The sequence below is a fragment of the Rousettus aegyptiacus genome, unplaced genomic scaffold (genome assembly GCF_014176215.1).
Source record: "Rousettus aegyptiacus isolate mRouAeg1 unplaced genomic scaffold, mRouAeg1.p scaffold_m13_p_10, whole genome shotgun sequence".
In the NCBI taxonomy this organism is placed as follows: Eukaryota; Metazoa; Chordata; class Mammalia; order Chiroptera; family Pteropodidae; genus Rousettus; species Rousettus aegyptiacus.
The window spans coordinates 35803860-35825930 of NW_023416285.1; the positions used below are offsets into that span (position 1 = coordinate 35803860).

At 33.8% G+C, this 22071-nt stretch overlaps 1 protein-coding gene across 3 annotated transcripts in view; it reads right to left on the bottom strand.

Moving 5' to 3' along the window:
• Positions 1-22071, bottom strand: part of SMARCAD1 (SWI/SNF-related, matrix-associated actin-dependent regulator of chromatin, subfamily a, containing DEAD/H box 1) — a 74208-nt gene that overhangs the window by 31481 nt on the left and 20656 nt on the right. For all 3 annotated transcript variants that reach the window (XM_016144311.2, XM_016144312.2, XM_016144310.2), the window contains exons 5-8: positions 21448-21514; positions 10403-10506; positions 2361-2462; positions 1371-1452 (exon numbers count right to left, since the gene is read on the bottom strand). In XM_016144311.2, the coding sequence (XP_015999797.2) occupies positions 1371-1452; positions 2361-2462; positions 10403-10506; positions 21448-21514 (355 nt within the window). The remainder of the gene's footprint in view (positions 1-1370; positions 1453-2360; positions 2463-10402; positions 10507-21447; positions 21515-22071) is intronic.

Here is a 22071-nt window from a genome sequence, read left to right on the forward strand (position 1 = left end):
ATTTCCTTTTGTATACAGAATCCAACTATAATTTATTGTTAAATCTTGATACACTCTAAAGAGAAACAGTGAAGTAGAATTTGAAATGATACAATAGTTGAAATAATTAGTTCCAAAAATGATAATTTTTTCAAAGTGGATTAAATATAAATCTCCATTTTCTAACAAAGGTCCTGAAAATGTAAATGGCAGCTGCATATCCACAAGATGTACCAGATGTTACTTAGCAGCCCCATCCCTATGTCAGTACTGATGGGAACAGTGAAAAAACAATGCTCACCATAAGTTAAAACCCTCCATATTATAATTAATTTTCCTCTCACCATCCCCAACTAGTTTATCATTACTTATCTAAATATATTATTAAAAGGCATCACTACTTTATCACTGATTAATGTATCATATTCCATAGATTTCTAAGATGCCTGTGATTGTACCAGTAAGAAAATACGTACTAATTAATCTTTAACACAATACTTATTTAGAATGTTTTTGTTTTACTTACTTGAAGAGCTTTTAGACTAACACACTGATTATCATACACCTTCATTCTTGTGCATGTATAAAAAATATAAGCAAAATAAATTGGATAAGGTATCCCTCGAATTTCTTCACATTCATAATCTATTTCTCCTAAATCATTTTTCAGACTCAGAATTTGTGATGTTGGCAGCTTTTTCTCCACACAATATCATCTCTGTGCCATCAAAAGCATTTGTAGTACAGCCTTTCTTAAAAGAATTCATTTAATAACAACAATAACAAAAACAGAAAAAACTAATGCCAATTACAAAGAGCTAGTGTACTTAATTCTTGCTTAAGGATGTTACTAATCATGTGTGATTCAACTCTTCCCCACTACTTCTCATTTACATTTGGTTCCTATGGTTAAGAGCGTTCCACGATGGGATCACGGACTTTCTTCCATATCAGTGATTCCCACCTTGTTACGTTTCTGATACTGGGGCTTCTGTCATTCATGCAAGTGCAGGCTAGGACATCTATATTACAGTGATTATCAGCAAATACAGTGATTTATCAGAAATCCTAAAATCCATCCTGGCAGCTGTTAAAATATAAAAAATGTTTCTTTTGTAGTCAATAAAACATGGTAGTTTAAAAGTAGCTCTAACTATCAAAAAAAGTTAACCAAATAGAAAAAGGTATTTGTTTCATTTTACACTGCCATAAAGAATAGGCCAAACCATGTGAGAACTGGTCATTTAAAAAAATTTTACATGGTTATTTCCAAATTTTTTTGCAATCCCTTTCTCTAATTATTAGAAAATAGTTTTACATCTTCTTACATACTAAAATAAAGAATGGGAAGAATGCGTTTTCTATAATAATAGCACAGCTTAGATAATTACCTTGGTCTTCTGCAAACACCTTTAAAGATTCTAAAGCTTCTGAGTACATCCATTCATGTTCCTTGAGTACATCCCTTAGTTCCTAGAAATTAGTTATTGATCTCTGTTAAAATCTAAAATTAGAACTCAAAGAAAACTTTTATGCTTTTAAAAATAAGCAAATCACTTACACTTAATAGAATGTATCTGATTATTTTACACCTGTTTTTATGATATTTATAAATGTTTTCTCTTTATGTAATTTCACCTCCACAAACATATATCTTCAAAGGAAAGGATGCTCGACTTTTTTTGCATTTAAACTTTCCCTATGAAGTGCTCTGAATACTAGAGGATCAAAAAATGTTTGCTCAATTAAATTTCAATATGAAGCTAGGTTGTTTTTTTTTTTTTTTTTTACAAACTGCCAACTTCAAAACAGTTTCAACAGGTGTAAAGAATCAGTAAAGGGCAAGATTTTGTATTCAGCTCACCAGAAGTAAGCAGATATATGATCTGTACATATACCTGAATAATTCAAATGTAAGTATAAATGTATTCCAAATGTTAAATAATGTGTTTCTCTATACAATTATATACATGATTAAACAGTGGTCCTTGTGGCACTGGCGCACTTGGCTTGGGTCTTTACTGACACTGAAAGTATTCTCGCTATCTAATATAGAATATTAACACACCAAAATTCAGTATTATACTTTAAAATTCTTTATGAGAAATTTACAGAAAAACAATATGAAAAAAAGCTAAAATAACTGACCTGAGGTTATAGCTTTCTAAATGATTTTACGTTTTATACATGAGTTCACAATTATTAATATAGTTACATTGGTCATAATTATGGTTATAACGCTGTATAAACATATTTTTAATAAGAAAAGATTTAATTAGAAAAATGCAAAATGCATCCAAAACTTTTACATGGTTAATCTCTAACGCTCTTTTGTAATACAAACATTTAGTACCCAATGTAAATTTCTGAACATTACTCACCTGTTTATCAAAATTGGGAAATTCCTTTTGTAATTTCAATACAATACTTTCCTGCTTTTCCCAATTATTGCTAGATTCGGCAGACTCATTTGATTCCTCTCCCTGATGTGGAGGGGAAAAAAGAACCAATTTAAGACGTCATCAATAACCACAGTCCCAAGACATATTACATTCTGTATTTTGACTTGATTTGGAAGTTATCACATTCAGAAGAATCCACAAATGTTTTTTTGTTCATGTAACAACTGACAAATTTATGCCTTTAAGGATAAAAAATATTTCTGGTTTGAGACCAATGAAAGACCTTGACTGCCTATCTAATAACTCAACTCACACTTCATTCATACAGTGCTCAAAATGAGATAAGTTTGCTTTAAAAACTGGGATGTTTCTCAAATTAAGTCAAAAAACTCAAGTATATTTCAGGTAAATTAAAATATCTCCAAGCTAATAAAAAAATCAAATATATCATCTGTGCTGTTTCATACTCCCCTATATATTTCAAATACTGAGAAAAAAGTTTGCTTTTACTTCAGTCTTGATTCATAGAACGGCTTAAATATTAATTGCTCAGCCACAACATAAAAGTGACACAATGATTAAAAAAAAATAAAAAAACTTATGTGAAACTAAATGTATAAGTTAAACAGTAATCAGGGAATAATTGTGGCTGCTCATACACATAATCTCTTTCCTTTTTCTCTGTCATCACTTGAAGAAACTGGTAAATATTCCATATTTAAGCAAAAAAAAGATTCACTGGGTTCATGCCTAAGAAAAATGGTATATTTTAGTCAATCAAAAGGCATTAACCTACTTTGCTTTGATCTATACCACATGGTATACAAACAAGATAGAGGAAAATACAGTTCATACTTTCTCTTCTACCTCCTTTCTTATCCAACATCTAATGCTATTTTTTTCTTTCACTACCTAAGATAAAAATAACTAAATTGAGTGATACTTCTCTTGCACACAGGAATAGGATGAGGTTCCCAAGAGACAAATAAAATGCTATGGAAGTCTGGAGTAGAAAGAAGAAAACTGCATGTGTTTTTGTAACAGTAATGGCCCATTTGGGCTGGAGCATAGAGACCATGGATAGGCTATAAGGCTGAAAAGGAAACCAGAGGTAATATTGCATAAGTCCTGGAGGGCTAAACTGAGGTCCTTATTCATTCACAAGCAGCAGGATTTTGAGCAGAAGATAATAAAACACAAAGATTTGGAGAAAGCACTTCAAAGCCCTCAAAAATTCAGACTGCCATCCTCACTTTATAACTGAAGACACTGTAACTGAAGAACAAGCCTTTTAGAGGTTACAGGTAGATAATAACCAGCTAAGATAGGAACAGAAACTTAGGTATCTAACAGATAAAATTCAGAGACAGACAGCAGACTGGTGGTTGTTGCCAGGAGGTGAGGGGAGAAGAAAATAAGAAGAAACTGCTTAAAGGTATAGCATACTATTATGGGGTAATGAAGACGTTTTAGAACTAGACAAGAATGGTAGTTGCACGACATTGTGAACACACTAAATGACGTTGAATTGCTAATTCTAAAATGGTTAATTTTATGCTATGTGAATTTTACCTCGATAAAAAAAAAAAGTTAAAATATTTACAAAACAGAAAATCTTTTAGGAATCAAATATTTGATAGCACAAATTAAACATTCAGTACTGTTCCTATCTCTTGCTGTTTGCTCTTGGATCCCACACTTCTGCCAGCTCTGTTAATCCCTGAGACTGAAAATACTTATGTGGTCCAGTAGTTACACTAGAGATTTATAAACACCAGGTGATTCGGAAATGGGGCCAAATCTGTCCCTGTGGGTCTAGAGGTTATGAGTCAGTCTTGTGGTTATTTTACTGGTTCAAGAAAGCAGGCCTGGAACACACACGTTTGGCACTGGCAGAAATCTTGTATTAGTTCCTTGACTCATGGAGTAGGGGCCCATTATTGTAGGAAACACCAAATCTACATCCCTAGAATTGCCCCTTTCGAGCAGTAGTAGCAGCAGCAGCATCCCTGAAGGAACTGCAGAAATTTACACCACCATTCCATCACAATGTAATGTACTTCCTTGGCCCAGACAAAAGCTGAATGAGTCTTGGAAAGTTATTTTAGGTTAACATAAACAAACAGGTGATGACCCCAACTATAGCTGCTGTACCAGATGTGGTTATCTTTATTGGAGCAGATCAATATAACTATGCAGTTATCAAATCTGGCAGATGACTTTTCTTCCCTATCCCAATGAGAAAGAACAAAATGAAGCAATTTGTTTTCATCTAGGCAGATCAGTGATAGATACACCTTCACTGTCTTTAGGACTATGGTAACTCTTCTTCTGCTCTCCTTCATAATAAAGTACTCAAGGCTTTGATAGATTTGCACAGTCCACAGAATATCACTTTGTTCTTCTACACTGAAGACATCACATTGACTGGAATTGATAAGCAGGAAGAAATGGCTGTTTTAGATGGCCTTAGTAAGATACATACATACATGTCAGAGTGGGAAATAACCACCTTCAAATTCTGGGGCCCACCACTTGCAAGATTTTTGGGAGGTTCAATATGGAACATGTTACAAATTAAACTCTTAGGGGAAAAAAGAAGACAAATGGCTGCACATTGCCTGAATCTGAAAGAAGTACAACACTTGGTTGTCCTCTTTGGAGGTAAGGCATACTTCATTAGGGTGTGTGCTACTCTACTGTTTACGAAGTAGCCCTTAAGACTGAGTTATGAATGGAACCCCAATTGAGAAGGCTCTGTAGTGGGTTCAGGGTGTAGCAGGTTCAGGGTGCTCTGTTGCTTGGGCTTCATGACAAGCAAACAGATGCAACAATTCTCAAAGAATCTATGGCTAATAAGGAAGCTCTATCAAGTCTCTGGCAAGCCCCAACAGGAAAATCACAGCACAGACCCACATGGTTTTGAAGCAAGGTCAAGTCTGCTTCTGCCGACAACTACAGTCTGTTCTGCTATAACTTGACATATGTATTTCCAAAATTACTGTGCTGTGCAAAGTCATGAAAATAAAAACTACAGTGTTGAAAACAATCTAGTCAGAGGTACAATATTCAAAAATTTCATCAATGACACATTAGAAAAAGAGAAAGGGACCTTTTAAAAAAGGACAGCACAATTTTACACTTATTAAATGGCTAAGACATACATTAATACTACAATAAATATGACACAATAAATATGAACTGAAGTTTGCTTGGGGATGTTCGCATTGGAAGGGTTGCAGCTTGTGAGTTACTAGGAAGTGGCAGAAGGAGGGTTATCTGAAAATGAACACAAAGCTCAAATACCAGCTATGGAAGGGCATCTATCGCTCACTGTACTTTTGTTATCTTCGCCATACTGGCTGAAACTATAAATGATAAATTAAAAAATAAACAAATACATAAAACAAATTTCTGCTGCTTTGCTAGCCACCCCCCCCCCTTTCATATTAAAATTGCCTGTATGGTTCCCAATTCAAACGAATGTCATGCAAGACTCTCCTACCACATTCAGTAGTAAACCAGTATTTTCAGACCAGTATACGTTTTTAATAGCATTTAAAACACCTGATAACTTGCTGTGTTACATTGTCATTGTGAAGGTTTTAGTTTTCATTGTCATCTTCATCACCTCTTGCACCTATATGGCCATCAGCAGCAACCTGTTTCAAGTCTTCTACGGCTAAATAAGGACAGGACTCTAGAAACTCTTCAACATCTTCATTTTTTAACTCCTCAAATCCAACCTGTTTTCTTAAATCAACACGGCTTGTTATGAATTTTAAATTTTCTCTCAAGTACCTAAAGCTAATATAAAATAATGCTGAATGTCAACTCTAATTTAAAAATAAAAATTTTTTTAAATTTCTCTGAAGGATCAAATCGCAAATCCAAGAGAATTTTCTACCACACGTAACTTAACATTTGTATCACTACAGGCTTCTACAATAGTAGCATGGCCATTCTGATGTTAAATATTTCCAACATTCCATAACCATACCCACATCCTCACCCTGAATACTAGCAATTAGCATATTAAATGTTCATTTTAAATAGTAAGCCATAAATGTTATCACTTTTATCAAGGGGCTCTATCAGAGAGGTGGTTTTTGGAGGCAAAAAAGAAAAAAAAAGAAAAAAACATTTGAGGTGAGTTCAGCTTTTGTAGAAATAAGCTTAATGCATTATAAGAATTGTAAAAGCTAAGTTTTTTCATTTTGGAGTTTTGTTTTTGTAATAATTCTCTGTAACAGAGCAAACTAGCAAAATTAAGTAAAAATATCAATGCAGATTTGGGAAGTCAATTCACATTTGCTATACTGTTGTAAACTCTAAAGCTGACTTTAACTATTTCTTTTAAAAGGCTCAGTTTGGCAAGTGATAAACTACTACTGATTGTAGTTTCAAGTCTCTACAAGGCACTGATACTGAACATCACAGTAATGCCTTAAATCCTAGAGTATGTTTTCTCTTTCAGATTTGGGTCCTTTGAGATACACATTTATAACAAATACCTGTTTCATCAAATTTGAGAATTTAATTCAATGTATAGCCACCTTTCTTCAGTTGACTTTTGTATCACCACTGGAAAATTATTTTGCAGCTTTCCCAACTGTGTGCATGGCTTTGTGTGCCAGTTGATGGCTTATAAGTTTGTCAAAACCACTAAAGCAACCACTACTGTCACCAAAAGGAGCTACTTTTGTAGGATACAGTGATTTCCATTTAAAGTCTTTGTATATAAAGATCCATGTGTAAAAGGTTGTTCTTGATTTTTTCACTCTTTGACCTTTAATCCAAATGCTCAACAACTTTTCCTTTTCTTCTGTTTCTTTATACTTGTTCTTATTGACTTGACAGCATTTGAAGGTGGTCCAGCCATGCACTTTTATTTTTATGACAATGTAGATTCTTTTATGTCTATTGCTCAACATCACGTTTTCATTTCTTCCAAACGTTTGTTTCAAGCTTCTCCTCAATACTTAAAACTTTCCTTTTGCATGCACCAGAATGTTTAGACATGTTTAGGATGATGAGTGAGTACCTTTCTAAAACAGTAAAGTTTGAAACATGAAAGAATAGTAAAACAACTCTGTGGAATAACAAACATGGTGAAATGGAAATGAGGCAGTTAGTAGATATTCTGAGGTATGTGTGTGTTATGTATTCTTATGTGGTATAGTTCAGCTGGGTACAGCTTTGTGTGTTCATCTAGTATTTGTCATAGACAAAACTGCACATAGACAATGCAAAACTCAGGATATACTCAAACTGTTCTTACATATTTACTACATTGAAACAATTCACATTTTTAAAACAGAATGGACTGATCTCTTTTTATGAAACAATTGTTGGTTTGATAAAGGGTCCTGATAGGAGCAAAATGGTTGACCATGGAACATCAAGTGGCCATGAGACTTGAGCTGTTATGTGATTTGGGTATCTGATCCACCAAGCCTAAAACAGCATGAGCAGCAGCAAGTGGAAATGGTGTATTTGAGACGGGACTTGAGCAGGTTCAGAAGGTACAAGTAAGTTGTAGTACAAACAGTATGGTACAAATAATTCTCAGACGCCCATGGTACTTAATTCTGCTTTACTGCTGCCTCCTCTTCAACTAGTATCTGAGGCACTTTGGGAAATTCTTCATGATTAGAGAAAGTGAGGGGGAAATTCTGAACACTGTTTACATAACTGTGAGAAGCTGAAAGTGAACAACCGCTATAACATAATCCCATTTAAGAGAATAACCCTTGCACAACTTGTTGTACATCTTGCTGTCTATTTTGTATAGAAAGAAAGAGCCAGAGGTATAGATCAATGTTATATTATGGACGGTAGCTAAGGAGAACATGAGTGATAGATCAGTGACCAGAAGTCTAGGGAAGAGGTGCATTGTTGAACTTCTCAGAAGTTTTTCTGAGAATAGAATGTAAGGATAACAGTGTTCCATGTGGATGTTCAGCAAAGGGCATTTATTGTAGAGTTTTTTAATAACTAGGTAGACAAGAAGATCTATTCTGTGAACACCACTAAGATCACAGCCACTTGGACACTTGCTCAATGGGTCTATATACGAATGACCATTGCAACAAGGATTGAGGCTGTGCATACAGATCAATAAGACTTTTCCACACCATGATTTATCTGGCTATTGCTACTATTGAGTTCTCAACATGCCAAGAGCAGAGGCCTATAATGAGTTCCCATAATAGCACCATTACTTGGGAGATTCAGCCACCTGTCCAGTAGGAAGTTGATTACTTTGGATCCCTTTCATCATGGAAAAGACTGCAACAGAAACTTGCTCTAAGTATGAAGTTACCTTCCCTATCCATCTCCTTCTGCCTACACCAAATGAGTTGAATTGTCCCTCCAAAATTCACGTCCCCAGTACCTCAGGATGTGACCTATTTGGAGATAGGATAGTTACAAAGTAATCAAGTAAAAATAAGTTCATTAGGATGAGCTCCTTATCTAATGACTGGTATCCTTAAAAGGGGAAGTTTGGCGAAAGATATGCACATAGGGAGCACACAATGTGAAGATGAGATGGAGGTCTATAAGCCAAGAAACGCTAAAGTTGTCAGCAAACCACCAGAATAAAGGGACTGAGAAGTACAAATTAGTAGCTACAGAACAGTGTGGGGATGAAGAGTACAGCATAGGAAATATAGTCAATATTACTGTAACGGCTGTGTGTAGTGCCAGATGGGTGCTAGAGTAAGCAGGGGAATCATTTTATATATTATATAAATGTCTAACCATTGGACTGTATACCTAAAAACAAACAAATAAAAAACAACCCACCAGAATCCAAGAGAGAGGGATGCAACAAGCCTCAGAAAGAATTAACCCTTCTAACACCATTATCTTGGGACTTCTAGCCTCCAGAATTGTGAAATAATATATTTCTGCTATTTAAGCCACCCAGTTTGGGGTACTTTTATGGCAGCCCTAGGAACCCTGATTCACATTCACAGTACACTGTGATATAACAGTGTTTCTGACCAGTGAGCTAATTTTGCTGGAAGAAATGAACATAAATGGATTCATGCCCAAGGAGTTCACTGGTTTTAACATATGCCTCAACAACTAGAAGCAGATGACTTACAGACAGTAGTATCACTTAGTGAAAGTTCAGCATGTGAATTTCTAACACCCTGATATGTCGTTCAACAGGATGTATAAGCAAGGCAAATGTTCTGAATCAGCAATCCACATGATGTTATTTCTCCCATAGCCATTACACATAGGTTTGTAAACTAAAATATGGGCCTAGACTCTCACACCAGGGGTCCTTAGCATCACAACCTAAGCTCCACCTCAGATCATCAGGGATTAGATTCTCATTTGAGTACCGGTCCCTGGTGCCAAAAAGGTTGGGGACGGCTGGACTAAATCACGAGCAAAAAAAGACTGTGTTAGTTGTGGTGATTTTTTTTGATTTTGATTACCAAGAACAAATTGTGATGTCTAAATGCAGAGACAGGGAGGGCTAATATCTGGATTCACTGGGAGGCCTCTTAGTAGTTCTATTCATAAAGTAAAAAATCAATAGAAAACTAGAGTAACTCAATAAAAATATAATAACTATTATTTTTAGATAACCAGTTGAATATCAAAGGAGCCATCTAAAAGAGTAATAAGTAGTTGCCATTGGAAAGGAGGAAATGTTGCTGGTGGTGGTGACAGCTGTTTTTCATAAGTACTGAATAATCATATGTAAGTATAACTTTCATTAAAAATTTTAATTTTAAAGTATATTTAAAAGTATGTTATATACCACTAAAATGTTTATTATGTTAATTTCATAACTCAGAAAAAAAGCAATTAATACCACATAAATTTTTTTAAGAAAGCAAAAACAGTCACAAATGAAATACAAACACAGAGTTTCTGACTTGTGAGAGAAAAGTAAGAAGATTCAGTTAGGTAGATTTTCAGGTCTGATATCCACACACTCAACAAATTCTGTGCTTAAGCAGCTCATTTTTTACTGCAATTCAAATGTAACTTACATGATCTAGTCTTTTCTTTTTTATGGACTGATCATCATTAAATTCATCTTCCTCATATGGCTCTGAAGAAGAAGATAATTTTCTTTTTCTGGGTCCACCACCTTCTAAAACAGAGAAGGACACTCGAAGTTTGCATAGATATTGTAAGTACCCTTAATGCAAATAAAAGCAAAAATGTTATTGTAATAACTACATTTGCAAGACAGTTCTCTTGACAACAGCGCCAATGTTATTTCTTCTACATACCATGTGTACTCAATACATGTCAACAGAATGGAAGAAAAAGTAAACAGAGACTCTTTGGTCCTTCGAAAGTTAAAATCACTGTAATAAGGTATTTGTAAACCATCACATTTAATGCTAAAATTGTGCATCACTAAATTGATGAGTAGTTCTTCAGAACAATAATGGGAAGAAAGGTTTCTCCCCAGTAACTAAGGGTTCAGCGGTGAAAAAAGTTGAGTCCCATCAGTGTAGCTTATCTGAATAGCATCACTGACACCTGTAATTGTCTACTATGTACCACGCTTTGCAGAAGACTTTTATAAACTGTTGTTTCATTTCCTTCCCCCAAAAAAAACAAAAAGCAGGTAATATTCTCATTTAGCAAATGAGGAACTAAAATATAGGTAGCTCAAGCAAATAATGCTCTTAATCTAGCAGGAGAGCATAACACAAGAGCCTAACAGTAACAGGAAATTTGCATATTCTGTCAAGACTGAACGAATAACAAACTCCATCTACATATTTTCAAAAACTTATGTTACATTATTTATCCTTTGTATACATTTACCTATTTCTTAAGTACTTTTGCTTTCAGAGAGCAAATTCCTTAGACATATTGCTGTGCTAATATGAAAACACCTGCTAAAGCTGACAAAGGTTTAAGATTTCAGTATTAATTTTATCAGGATCCTATGCAGTTGAAAATAAAAGTTATAGAAATACAATATTCAAAATACAAACATGACAGTTTTTAAGTTGCAAGCCTGAAAACTTCATGTAATGACTTATAACAAAATAAACTGAATGCCACTACCTTTTAAAGTAATTAATGTTAGTATGCTTACATTTTTCTCTCTCAATTTATTTCATAAAATAAATGTATATTTATGCATATGCCAAATAATTTCCGGCATCCAGTTTAAGAAAGGGGAACTATAACCACCTCAACATTCATGTATTTGCTAGGGTTATGTGAGCACTGTTAGTAATATTCTAAGTCTGAAAAAAGCTTCAAATTAAATGATTTATGCCATGTCACCTAGACATGTTTCTTTCCTAAAAAAGCAAGAGCTTTGTTTTATCAGTGAAGAAATTCTTCAGCCTTTAATATGTGTTTATACAGCTTTTTTTGCGATTGTTAACGTTAATGGCACCAAATCTTTACATATATATAAAATATCTAAAGGCAAAAATTTGCAATTCAATGTGGGAGAAAACTATAATTTTAGTACAAAAGGTTATGTAAGCACACAATGCTTACTTACTATCTCTAAATCTATTTATAATTATTAATGAAAATTTTTCTATAAGTCTAAAGAAAAATTATTATTCTACACTAAATATCACTTCCAAATTAAGTGTCTCATCTTTAACTGGGAGCATCATCACTTTCAAGGGAACAAAACAAAGATATACTCCATTTTCCAGGTAAATGTAAATTTCATGTAAATTCAATATTTAAAAATAAAACATGAAACTGCAGAAAGAAAATATGAACAAAGAATACAAACATGTAGTTTAACAACAACAACAAAGATGCTCAACTTAATAATAAAAGATAGGTAAAATAAATAAAGGATACTTTTTTTTTTCATCCTAAGATTAAAAATGGTACATGAACCATGGGCAAATAGGCACTTTGAACACTAAGAATTGTAATAGCCTTTCTGGAAGGCAATCTAAATAGCACCTCTCAGAATTTTAGGTGTATGTATCTTTTAGTCCAATTCCTTTTCTAGGAATTTATTCCACAGAATTGATGGAAATGTTTATTTAATGTTTTACTTATTCTTACACATGGAGAGAAGTGAAAAAAAAAAATAGCTAGGGAGACTACAACAACATCAATATTCATATTTTTACCTTTTAAAAGAGTAAAAACTTTGGATATTATTTTAACTTAGGGTTCATAAACTTCCAGAAAGCAATGCCTAAAAGATACCCTTATTGTTTAATGTGCAACATTATATTTTCTACAGAAGATCAATTTGTGGTAAAACCAATGTTCAACATCATGATTTATGTAACTGTCTCGTACAGGTATTTTAAAAGGCCTTTTGTTGAAAATTGTCCTAAAATATCCAAAATTATTTCCTGTCTTAATGTGTCATAGTTTGAAGGTTATCTTATTTTGGTGAGACAAAGCCACAATTCTATACATTACTCAAAAGTGTACAGTGCTAAAGGTGAAGAGGACTGATGACTGACTGTCTGATCCATTCCAAGATATACCGTGAAAGTTCACATAAAAAACAAGACAACCCACAGTTTTTCTTTCCTTGTAACTTGCCACTTGACTTTTTTTTTTTTTTTAAAAAAAGAAATAGTATAGTACAGAAGCATAGTACAGAATGAGAAGGAAAAAATCAGCTGAAGTTCAAATTTAATGAGGACAGATGTAAACTCCATTAGGACAAATGCTTTGCCCATTTTGTTTCCTTATGCATCCTCATACCTAAAATAGCATCTGGCACCTAGTAGTAAGTGTACAATAAATATCTGTTAAGCTAATGAGTAAGATGAATTGTTCAAGAAAAAACATAAAGATTAGACACTACTGTCAAATAAATTTATTCTACATTTTCAATGTAAAGACTATGGAATACTGAGATAATTATGAGAACGAAAAAGAATACGTAAAATTTCCCATACCATTCTGCAACTCAACAAATGTTTATTAAGACTACTATTTTTTAGGAACTTTTACAATTAGTACTAAGAATATGATAATGAGGAAGACAGTTAACCATTTCCTATACCATTTTCTATCATTAAATGGCCTTTAAGAATAAGTAGCTGCTAACATTTGCTATGTACTATGTGCTACATATTACAGTAATAAATTCACATTGACTATCAATTCTTCACAACCACCTATGAGTTCAGTACCATTATTATACTGTTTTAGTGTTAAAGAAACAGAGGCGCAGAAGAGTTAGGCAACACTGCCCAAGGTCACACTACTAATAAGTGGGAAAAACGGAAGAATTTTAACATTCTGTGTAGGCAGCACCCACACAACACAATACTGTTTCTTTGCTCATATTAAAGATTTAAAATATTTCATATGAATGAAATAATATCAACTTTGGAATCTATTCCAATACAATTACTTTATGGAGGTAAAAAATGAGGTAGATAATTGTTGAACAGGATGACAAGGCTATGGGAATATACATATTTTCTATTTTTGTATATTGCAGGTTTCAAAAAAGGTTAAAAAGGTAAAAAAATCCACTCAGGGAAATGGGCATTTATTCATATGTTATTACTGAAAGAATAAATTGACAAACTTTAAAAAGTAACACAGAAATACCTATTAAAATTTAAAATGTGCATGCCCTTGAATCAGCATCCTTGTTTGAAATTTAGCCTACAGATATGACATAAACATTTACTTCTAAGGCTACTTACTTTAGTACTATAACAAAATAATGGAAACATAAATACTAATCCTATGAGTAGTCCAGAGGAATATTATGAAGCCATTTTTTAAATGGATAGATTGTACTGATAACTTATCCATGATAAATCATGAAATGACGTTTTTAAATGCAAACCAAGAGTGACATCAGCATCATGGCAGACTAAGAAAAATCTTTTGGTCTGTCTTCCTGAAGTTACAAGTTGGACAACTATAATTCGACAAATTATTTCCTGTTCAACCAACATGTCTGAGAGATGTACACATTGAGACATCTGAAGGTGGGCATACTGGGAGAGCAGGAGAGGCAGGACAGGCAAAAAGACAAAGACGGGAACCACAGACGCAGTCAAGCACTCACTGCACTCACTGCAGCCACAGGGAACACAGTAGCAGTGGAGGGTCATGTTGCAACCTCTTACACAGTAGACAGAGGGGCAGAGGCAGCATTCTGCCTGCACGGCTGGTACACATTGAGGCTGAGCCCAGGAATGGAGCAGAGAAACAGTACAGAGGATGGTGCCTGCTGTGGAACAGCTGTCATGACTAGGGAAAAAAAAAAGGCGCAGATGCACAAATCTATACCCCCTTGCCACCCTCCCATAGCCCAATGGTTCCTAGCAGACTGGTAGCAATGGAGGCATGTCATGAAAGGGCAGAAGAAACATTCCGGCTAAAGTGGCCTATACTCTCTATGGCTAAACCCAGTGGGAAAAACAAAGCCAAAGGTGCACAAACCTGCCTCCCCGCTGTCCCCCCATCTCCACTTCTCCTCCACCAATCACAGCAGAACCTGGTAGAGGCAGATGGGATACCTCAGATAATAAAATAGGCCAGTGGCTTCTGGTTACAAGAAAGCAGCATTGGGAATTCAAGGCCCAGAGCCCTTTCACCCACCACACACCACCATGGGAGTGGTTCCCTGAAGACCAAGGTGACTCAGCTATAAAGGGGACACCCATCTCCTCAGGAAATATAGGGCATTTTCCACAAGAAAGGTGATATCACCCCACAGAGATACTGAACTCCCAGCAGTGCAGCTAAGAGATAACAAAAACTTGCTCTATACCACCATCTACTGGAAAACAAAAGAAACACCTCTACTTAACATCTTGCTAAATGATTAAAAACATGTACTTTAAAAAGATTTCAGTTCCTCAAATGCCCAGATAGAGAAATAATCCATCAAGTACTATGAACAACCAAGGTAACAAAGTAATTCAGAAAGAAAATGAAAAATCTCCAGAAAATAAACTCAAAGGCATGGAATACTGATTTAAATGACAGAGAATTTAATATTTCATAATTTAATAGTTATGAAAAAAACTCAATAAGATGCAAGAAAACTCAGAATGGCAGTTCTGTGAGCTCAAGAATAAAATCAAAAAACAAAAGGAGTACTGTACCACAGAGATTGCATCTATAAAAAAAGACCAAACAAAAATTCTGGAGCTGAATAACTCAATAAACAAGATGAAGAATTTATGAGAGCTTAGCAAATAGAACAGACCAGATGGAGGAATGAATTAGTGATCTTTGAAGACAGAAATGTAGAAATGACTCTGGTGAAAGAAAATAATTTAGAGTTTAAAAAAAAAAAATGAATTCTATGAGAACTATCTGACTCCATTAGAAAGAACATTAAAATAATAAATATACCCAAAGGAAGAGAGAGAAATAAGGAAACAGAGAACCTGTTTGAATAATAGATGAAAACTTGATAAATCTATGTAAAGAGCTGGACCTCTGAAACCAAGAAGCTAATAGAATACTTAATTATCTCAATGTAAAAAAGGCACATTATATTACAGCTGTTGAAAGTTAATGACAAAAAATTCTCAAGAAAGCAAGGGAAGAGAAGACTGTAACATATAAAGGAAATTCATTAGATTATCATCAATTTTTTTTCAGCAGAAACTCTACAAACTATGAGAGTGGAACCAAATATTCAAAATATTGAAAGGAGGGATTACCAGCCAAGAATAATATATCCAGCAAAATTATCCTCTAGATATGAAGAAGAAAGCTTTTCCAGACAAACAAAAGTTGTGGCAATTTATTACAAGACCTCTATTACAAGAAATGTTTAAATGAACTCTTCAACCTAAAACGAAGACAAAAGAATACAAAACTGTAAGATGATGACAAACAGACAGAAGCAGAAATTGCAACTCTTATTCAAAGTAAAGATTAAACACTTTCCTATAACATAAGGTTAAGAGAGTAAAAGCATTAAGCAAAAAGACTATAGCTTCCACAATTTGGAAATGTACACAAAAGATAATAGGGATAATTTGTGACCACAGAAACATAAGAGGGGAGAGAGATAAGGACTGAACTTGTACAGGTTAAGGAACATAAGATACAATCAGAAGAAAGAGGACTATTGTATGTATAAGACTTTTGCAAAAAAAAATAAAAATAAAAAGTTTTTTTGCACAAACCCAATGGGAATCGCAAAACAAAAATCTACAACTGTGACACATAACAAAAAAGAAATGAAGGAAAAAAATCATAGAATACCACCAAACTAAAATAGCAGACAGAAATACAAGGGAAAAAAAAAAAAACAAAGACACAGAGCAACCAGAAAACAAAAGATAATATGGTTATGGAAGTCCCCCCAAATCAATAATCACCTGATATGTAATGCACTGAATTCACCAATTAAAAGACATAGAGTACTACAGCCATGCCACCCTGAACAATCCCGATCTCGTCTGACCTTGGAAGCTAAGCAGGGTTGGGCCTGGTTAGTACCTGGATGGGAGACCATCTAGAAATACTATAGACATTAAAAAAATAAATTAATAAAAGACAAAGAGTAGCAGGATGGATTAAAAAACAAGACCCAATTATGTTGCCTTCAGAAGACCCATCTCAACTACAAAGACAAACACCCAAAGAGAAGAGGTGAAAGACTATATTCCAATTAAATGGCATCCAAAAAAAGCAGTGTAGCTGTACTTATATCTGACAAAACAGATTTCAAGATAAAAAAGGTAACAAGAAACAAAGATGAACATTTTATAATGATAAAAGAAACAAAACATCAAGAAAACTAACATTAATATCTATGTACCCAACCAGGGAGCACCAAAATATATAAAGCGATTATTAATGGATCTAAAGGGAGAAAATGACAAAAATACAATTATAGTAGGGGATCTAACTACCCCATTGATGGCAATGGATCATCCATTCAGAAAACCAATAAAAAAAATAGTAGCCTTAAAAAATAAATATATACTAGCCTTAAGTGACACTTTAGCCCAAATGGACATAATCAGTATTTACAGAGCTATCCATCTTCAAACAACAGAATATACATTCTTCTCTAGTGCACATGAAACATTCTCAAGGATAAACCATACGTTAGGGCAAAAAATTAGTCTCAATAAATTTAAGATTGGAATCACATCAAGCACATTCTGGCTACAATGGTATGAAACTGGAACTTAACTGCGAAAAGCAAGCTGGAAAACTACATATGTGGAGATTAAACAACATGCTACTGAAGAACTACTGGATCAAAGAAGAAATAAAAGAAGAGATCAAAAGATACATAGAGATAAATGAGAATGACAATATGACATGGTAAAATCTGCAAGATTTAGCAAAAGCCATGCTAAGAGGGAAGTTCATAGAGTTATATGACTACCTCGACCACCTACCATTTCAACTTAAAGAGTTTGAAAAAGGACAAACGAAGCCCAAAGTCAGCAGAAGAAAGGAAATAATCAAAATTAGAGCAGAATTAAATAAATAGAGAACAAAAGACAACTGAAAAAAATTAATGAAAGAAGCTGATTCTTTAAAAATATGAATGAAATTAACAAACCTCTAGCTGGACTCACTAATGAAAAAAGAGAAAAGGCTCAAAAAAATAAAATCAGAAATGAGAGAAGTTTCAATAGAAGCTATAGAAATAAAGGATTATACAAGAATACCAAAAAAAAAAAAAAAAACATGAAAGGCTATACAACACCAAATTTATAACCCAGGAATAATAATCAAATTCTTAGAAATACATAACCTTTCTAGATTAAACCATGAAAAACTGGAAAACCAAAATAGGTGAATTGACTGTAAGAAAACTGAAAGTCATCAAAAACCTCCAACAAAAGTCCAAGATCAGATGGCTTCACTAGTGAATTCTATCAGCTATCCTAAAAAGATTTAATACCTATCCTTCTCAAACTCTTCCGAAAAATTGAAGTAGGAGTACTTCCAAACTCATTTTATGAGCTCAGCATTATTACCCTGATACCAAGACCTGACAAGGACAATACAAAAAAGAAAATTATATGCCAATATTTCTAATGAACACAGTTGTAAAAAACAATAAACAATACTAGTATCTTGAATATTAAATAGCACATTAAAAAGATAATACATCACAAATAAGTTGGGTACACTCCAGGGATGCAAGGATGGTTCAACATCCACAAATCAATCAATGTGATACACCATATTAAAAAAATTAAAGATAAAAGTAAAATGCTCATATCGGTAGGTGCAGAAGAAGCGTCTGACAAGATACGACATTCATTTATGATTAAAACACACAAAATGGGTAGAGAAGGAAAGTACCTCAACATAATAAAGGCCATGTATGACAAACCCTCAGCTAATATCATACTCAACAGTGAAAACCTGAAAGCTTTTCCTCTAAGGTGAAGAACAAGACAAGGATGCCCACTTTCACCACTGTTACTCAATATAGTACAGAAGTCCTAACCAGAACAATCAGGTAAGAGAAAAAAATTAAAGACATACAAATGGGAAACAAAGAAGTAAAACTGTCACTTTCTGCAGATAACATGATTCTTTATATAGAAAACCTTAAAGATTGCACCAAGTGACTTAGAAACAATAAAGAAATATAGTAAAGTTGCAGGATACAAAATCAATGTACAAAAATCCATTGTGTTCCTATACACTAACAATAAAATATCAGAAAAAGAAATGAAGGAACTATATACTGAAAACTACAAGACCTTGAAAGAAACTGAAGACAAAGAAATGGAAAGCTCTTTCGTGTTCATGGATTAGAAGAATCAACATGGCCATATTACATAAAGTAATATACAGATTTAATGCAATCCCCATCAAAATTCCAATGGTATTTTTTAAAGACATAGAATAAAAAATGATCAAATTTGTATGGAATTACTAAAGACACCAAATAGCCAAAGCAATCCAGAGAAAAAAGGACAAAGCCAGAAGTATCACACTTTCTGACTTCAAATTACACTACAAAGCCACAATAATTAAAACAGTACGGTATTGGCAGAAAAAGACAGACAAATCAATGCAACAGAACTGAATGCCCAGAAATACACCCACAGATACACGGGCAACTAAGTTTTGACAAAGGGGCCAAAAACATATATGAAGAAAGGAAAGCCTCTTCAATAAATGGTGGAAAAACTGGGACACCACATGCAAAAGAATTAAACTAGATTTCTATCAAACAACATACATAAAAATTAACTCGAAATGGATTAAAGACTTAAATATAAGACCTGAAAAAATAAAATACATAGGAGAAAACATAGGTACTAAACTTATGGACCTTGATCTCAGAAAGGTTTTTGTGAACTTGGCAAAAGTGAAAGTAAAAGAAAAAATAAGACTGTATCAACTAAAAATCTTCTGCACAGCAAGAGAAATCATCAACAAAATAAAAAGACAACCAACCAAATGGGAGAAGATATTTGCAAACAATACCTTCAGTAAGTGGCTAATATCCAAAATATATAAAGAATTCACAGAACTCAACAACAAAAAAAACAACAAATCCAATTAAAAAATGGGCGGACAAGGTGAACAGACACTTCTCCCAAGAAGCTATACAAAGACCAATAGATATATGTAAATATAATTCCAAATTCACTAGCTATAGGAAAAATGCACGTCAAATACACAATGAAATACCACTTCACACCTGTTAGAACGGCTATTATGAGTAAGACCAGAAATGACAAGTGCTGGAGAAGATGCAGAGAAAAAGGAACTCTCGTACATTGCTAGTAGAATGTAAGCTGATATGGCCATTATGTAAAATAATATGGAGGTTCCTCAACAAAATTAAGAACGGAATTACCACATGACCCAGAACTCCCTCTTCTGGGTATCTACCCCCTAAATTTAAAAACATTTATTTGTAAAGACATATGTACCCCCATGTTCACTGTAGCATTATTCATGGTAGCCAAAACATGGAAAAACCCAAGTGTTTTTCAACAGATAACTGGATAAAGAAGATGTGGTACATATACACAATGGAATACTACTGAGCCATAAAAATGAAATATTGCCATTTGCAACAACATGGATGAATCTCAAGAGTATCATGTTAAGTGAAGTGAGTCACATGGAAAAGGGTAAGAACCATATGATTTCACTCATATGGGGAAAAGAATGAAATAAACAAATTCACAGACACGAACAACAGTATGGCAGTTACCAGAGGGTAAAGGGAGTCAAATATATGGTGAGGGAAGGAGATTAGACTTTGAGTGGTGAGCACATAATGCAGTACAGAATATAGATGATGTCTTATAGACTTGAACACTTGAAACTTACATAATGTTATTAACCAGTGTTACACAAATAAATTGAACTTTAAAAAAATGAAAACCAACGGTATAATTACATTTCATAACCTAAAGTGTACGTGTTGTATGATGGTATGTATTAAGTATTTGAAAAGTTGAGAATGATACAAAGCAAATTTAACAATGGTTAATAGAGTATGGGTTTGCTTTCATTCCTTAAATATTTTGGGGTAGTGGGATTACAGGTTATTTTTACTTGCTTGGTATGTACGAATTTAAAAAAAATAGCATTAACTAAAAAAAAAAATTGGAAGTGTTTTTACACTGCAAGCTTCTTCAAATGCACTTATTTTGTATCTCAAGCCTGGAAGATAGTATAAATATTTACTAAAGGAAGGAATGCTGATTACCAGCTAGGACTTTCCACAAGACATTATATTCCTACTGACTCAGATTTGTAGACCTGTAAATAAAACCACAATGCAATTAGAAAAGACATTTAAGAAAAGAAATATGCCTTCCAAAGCTTCACTGTTTTAAGATTTGATCTGTAGAAAACAAGCAAAATTACCATTGAAAGCTGTTCCCTTCCTTTCTGGAGGGGAAAAAAATCAACACAGAAAACTGGTTCCCAAATAGCTTTATGACCTCAGGTAAGCCATTTAACCTTTCCTAAGATTCAATTTCTTTGACTAAAAAAACTGAAGTTAGTTATACTTCATAAGGTTCCTATAAGAATTCATGAAGGTACTTGGTAAACTGTAGAGCAATATTAAAAATGAGAAATTATATCACTAATAAATCAACATGGCTTAAAACTCAATCAGGCGTACCTGCATCACCGAACATCAGCAACGCAGCAGCAATTGCCCCATCCATCGTGCTGGTTGATTCAATCAACTAACAGAATGAAAAAAGATTGTTTTAAAACAACACTTTAAGATTTCGCAAAGTTACCAAAATATTAAAGAACAAATATATTAAATATATACGATGAGAAAGCATGTATGTCATAAAGTCCTATAATAAGTTTTCAGAAAACCTGGTTTATCTAAAAGTCTAAACTTATCTAAGCGTCCTAACACGTTATCAGATTTACTCATCACTATAAAGAAAAATTATCTTTATAATTTTAAAATTTGACTTAAAAAATAGTCAAATATATGCAGCATATTCTAGGTTTTTGTTATCTTAATTACAAAGTTGTACACTGAAGCCTTAAAAACTTCCTACTTACCTGTCCAGGTACTGAGGGGAGGAGGAAGGGAGAGAGGGGCACTGATATAGACATTTACATCATTCCTTTTTTACTGACATTTAGCAGTGGACACTAGCATACCATAATATTGCAGTCATTTTTAAAAACCTAATATTCCTAAAATGAGTGGGATAAAGCAAACTGAATTGCTTCAATTTGTTCAATAATATATTCATATTACATAATTAACATTTTCAAT